General features: G+C 52.0%; 1 protein-coding gene across 1 annotated transcript in view; it reads right to left on the bottom strand.

Moving 5' to 3' along the window:
* The window catches only part of BARHL2 (BarH like homeobox 2), a 5,901-nt gene that overhangs the window by 1,453 nt on the left and 628 nt on the right, over positions 1-3,820 (bottom strand). The window contains exons 2-3 of the mRNA XM_015560318.1: positions 3,563-3,812; positions 1,505-1,730 (exon numbers count right to left, since the gene is read on the bottom strand). Coding sequence (XP_015415804.1) covers positions 1,505-1,730; positions 3,563-3,812 — 476 coding nt within the window. The remainder of the gene's footprint in view (positions 1-1,504; positions 1,731-3,562; positions 3,813-3,820) is intronic.

Below are 3,820 nucleotides of genomic sequence, written 5' to 3' on the forward strand. Positions count from 1 at the left end.
CCTCCTGAAACTTTCCCGGCGGCCAGCTAAGGCCACTGCGACTACAGGCGGTCTTCTCCCTCCTCCTCTAATTCCCTTTCCCAGCCAGTGGCTCCCCAACAACCCCAGAGGGGCCGCTCTCTGCCCCTCCCCCCTTCCTCCTGGCCGAGTGGGCAGAAACGGTAAACAAAGGGACGAAGAGACCCCCGAGCCGGGGACCCTGGCCCTGCTCAGTCCCCGGGGGTGTGGAGACTCGTCTCTCTCATCAACCTGACAGGACCTTACGGCAGGCAGGGGACTGAGGGTGGGGAAGGCGGCGACGAGGTTTCCAAACGGAATTCGGAATTCGTTAGAGGGAGGGAAGGCTCTCCCGAGGGGTCAGTGCCTCGGGGCCATTCTGGGAGGGGGAAAATGCTTTTCCAGATATTGTCTCCTCGGGGAGAGAGTTACAATTAAAACCTGTGATCAGCTTCTCTCGGTCTCCTCCCGCCCCTGCGCACCTCTGTTAAGAAGCAGAAGAGAGCGGGCCTTGGCTCAAATGCGCACGGAGGAGCTCAGGGCTGGGGGGCCGTCCATACCCAGCGGCTCCAGCCAAATTAATAAACATGTCGCCCGTTTCAAATTGGCTACAAATGACGCTAATGTTTTCCGACAGAATTAGGGTGGCTGGAACCGTATGTAATGAGACAGAAAATTATGGTAAAGATGACAACTGGACGGGCATTTCCAACCACACTTATGGACGATTAAAACACAGGCGAGAGCAAAGGAGGGGGAGAGAGAAAAATCGAGACAAGGGAGACAACTGCCAGGCTCGAAACACACTGTAACCTGGGCCACGGGTCGCCTGTGTTCCCTCTGCAGTTCGGGGGCCTGCAAGCTCTGCCAGCCGCTTTCCTAATTTCCTTGCAAGGTTCCAGGCGAGCTCTGAATTCGTTAGAGGGAGGGCCGGTGCAGGGAACCGATACTCAGGCTGGATGCTTGGCCAGCTGCCCCGTTCTCCCGCCGGCTGCTGCCCACCTTACCTCTCCTGGCTGCCTCACAGGCCAAGGCAAGGACATTGGAGCTGAGGCCAGGGAGGCAGGTCTTCCGAGGCTGAAGTAAGTAGCTAGGACGTGTGGCCAGCTACAGACATTCAGAACCAGCCTGGGGCAGGCCCAAAGGGGGCACCTCGCATGCTCTACCAGCCTGAGTGTCAGCTGCCCAGATGTCTCCATTTGAGAAGGTGGGGCCTGACGGACTTGGGGACAAAGTGGGGGAAATTCCAACCCCTCGGATTTGAGAGTGAAAGTAGCACATGTTAAGACACTTAGTGCAAAACTCTCTGAACTCCAGCTGCTCCTCAGCAGCTCTTTCCTTGGGCGGGGGGGGGGTGGCTGATCCCTGCCCCTACTTGAGAGCCCCCAAGTGACCACTCCAGGCCCTCTGAGTCCCCTCTTTCCTCCCAAGGCCAGGAGAAAAGATTGGTGCTCTGGTCACAACCTGGATGGCCAGGCGCTTTGCTCCCCCACACAGCCTCCCTTACCTGCGGTTCTGGTACCAGGTCTTGACCTGGGTGTCAGTGAGGTTGAGCGAAGCTGCCAGGTCCATGCGGTCCTGCACGCTCAGGTACTTCTGCCGCTCAAAGCTACGCTCCAGTTGGTTGAGTTGGTGGTCAGAAAAAGCCGTCCTGGCTTTGCGAGGCTTTTTGGCTCTCACAGGGGGACTCTCTCGGCTACTCGTAATCTCCCGGTCTCCTTCCTCCTTTGTTCCTATGATAGAAACCCAGACACAGTTTAGTAGAGTAACCTGGAATAGGGAAGGGTGGAGTGTCCTTCTGGCACGTACTTCCACATTCCCAAGCCAGTCGCTGGTCGTCGGGGACTGTACTCTTCTTACACACATACTTGGGCCTCAGCCAGTGTGGAAAAAGAGGACCAATGTCTGGATAAGGAGTGTGGAGCCTTGTGCGGAGCGTCCAAAAGCATTCTAAAAGGGTATCTGATCTCCCCGCCTTTGAAATGTAAAAGAAAAAAAAACTTTACAATAAAGTATCCTTTTGTTATTGTTTCCTTGCTGGAGGGGGCACGGGGAGGAAGGAAGATCCTGTCCCTCTCCTTTATTGTCTTTCACTAAGATTTTTTTTCTTTCTGATTTGATAGTTTTCAAAAGGTCTTTCTGCTGTGTGTGTGTGTGTGTGTGTGTGTGTGTGTGTGTGTTGAGGAGGGGGCACCCTTTTCATTTTACTTTTTCTGTTTACTCAAAGTCATGGCATTTGTTTTCCTTTTTCAGGTGCACTTGGGAAACGTGGGACTCAAGCTCTCTGCAGCTGCTTCCATCAAGCCTTTTAAAGCTTTAGAAAGAATGTGTCACCCAGACCCCGAGCTGAGCTCAAAACCACTGAGCCCATTCCGGTGACAGCCCAGAGATTTCCGGATTCCATTTGTCAACTTTGGTTTTTTACTGAAATGCTGGGAAATCGATATGTCAATCCCTCTCTGCTTGTACCCGTTTTTGCTGTGCTCCTTGATCTTCCCTGCAGGAAGAACAATAATCTCTCTAATTGACCCACTGGGGAGGTTGGTGCACACAAAAATCGCAGGACCAGACTGTACATCTGTTTGGGGCACTATTATGCTAATGCTGTAATAGTAAAATGAGGAGCCAACATCCCATCTTCCAGACAGTCAGCACACATCTTTCCCAGAGATGGCAAAGATTAATAATAGTAATAATAATAATAATAATGAACATCTTAGTAAAGGGGGAAAACTTTCCTTTTATGTTAAAAGTCTTTTGCCATAAAGACCAGAACACTTATGAAGTTGTCTGGGGAAATAAATGAAAAAGGGAGTTGAAAGACAATTTCAATTGTCATCTTCTGATTTTACAAAAATAGATAAATTCAATTCCATAAATTTTACTTTTATAAATTCTACGCCCCAATTTCTAATAAAGAGCCAGAAATCTTCCTAAAATGCAGCTATTCAGTTGGGGCCATCGGGTAAGAAGGGTGTCTTAAAAATACTGAAAAGCTGATGATAACATTTTACCTTGTGAACGTTCCTATGTAAACCACGATCTAATTTTTTTTTAAGTTGCTCTCTTAATCAACTTGGACATTCTTCCCTGATTAAGTCTGGTAATTCCTGTGATGGTGTTTAGAAAATACGGTGTAGAGGGGGGATGGAATGATTTTCATTAACTAGTAAGTACCACGTTGTGATCCCACCCGGAGACACCAACTAGCTCAGCCTGTTTCTCTCTCCCAGTCTCCCTATTCCCACTCACAAGGTCTCCGGCCTGAAAAACCTCCAGTCCTTTCCCGTAAGATCACCTCCGCCGCTGGCCCCTTCCTAATAAATTCAAATCAAGTAAAACCACGAAAGAAGGTAGGTGTTGGCGGCGTGGGTTGAGAGATAGACCTGTAACCACAAACAGAACTTGGGCCGAGTCCTCCCTCCCGCTTGCGGGTTTGGACGGTGGCGGCGACCTCGCCAGAGATGATGCCGGAAGAGCTCCCCATCGGAGAAATCTGCGGGAGACCGCCGGGGTGACGGGGAACCCGCAGGAGACGCCGGACGACCGGGGCAGCGGGACTCACCGTGGCATTTGAGGTCGCCCTGGGAATCCTCCCGCTTGTCCAGCTTGCTTTTGCTGTCCTCCTGCTCCAGCTTGGGCCTGAAGCTCTCGTGCGCCGCATTGCTCTCCGGCTTCGGGGTGTGGTGGGGCGAGGAGACGCTGGTGCTGTAGGGCGCGCACGCCGCCAGAGGTTTGCTGTCGCCCAGGATGTCCTTAATTAAGAAGGAGGAGGTGGAAGTCCTGGGGGCTGAGGCGGCGGAGCCCGGATGCTGGGCGGGAG

Source organism: Myotis davidii, unplaced genomic scaffold (assembly GCF_000327345.1).
Source record: "Myotis davidii unplaced genomic scaffold, ASM32734v1 scaffold674, whole genome shotgun sequence".
Lineage (NCBI taxonomy): Eukaryota > Metazoa > Chordata > Mammalia > Chiroptera > Vespertilionidae > Myotis > Myotis davidii.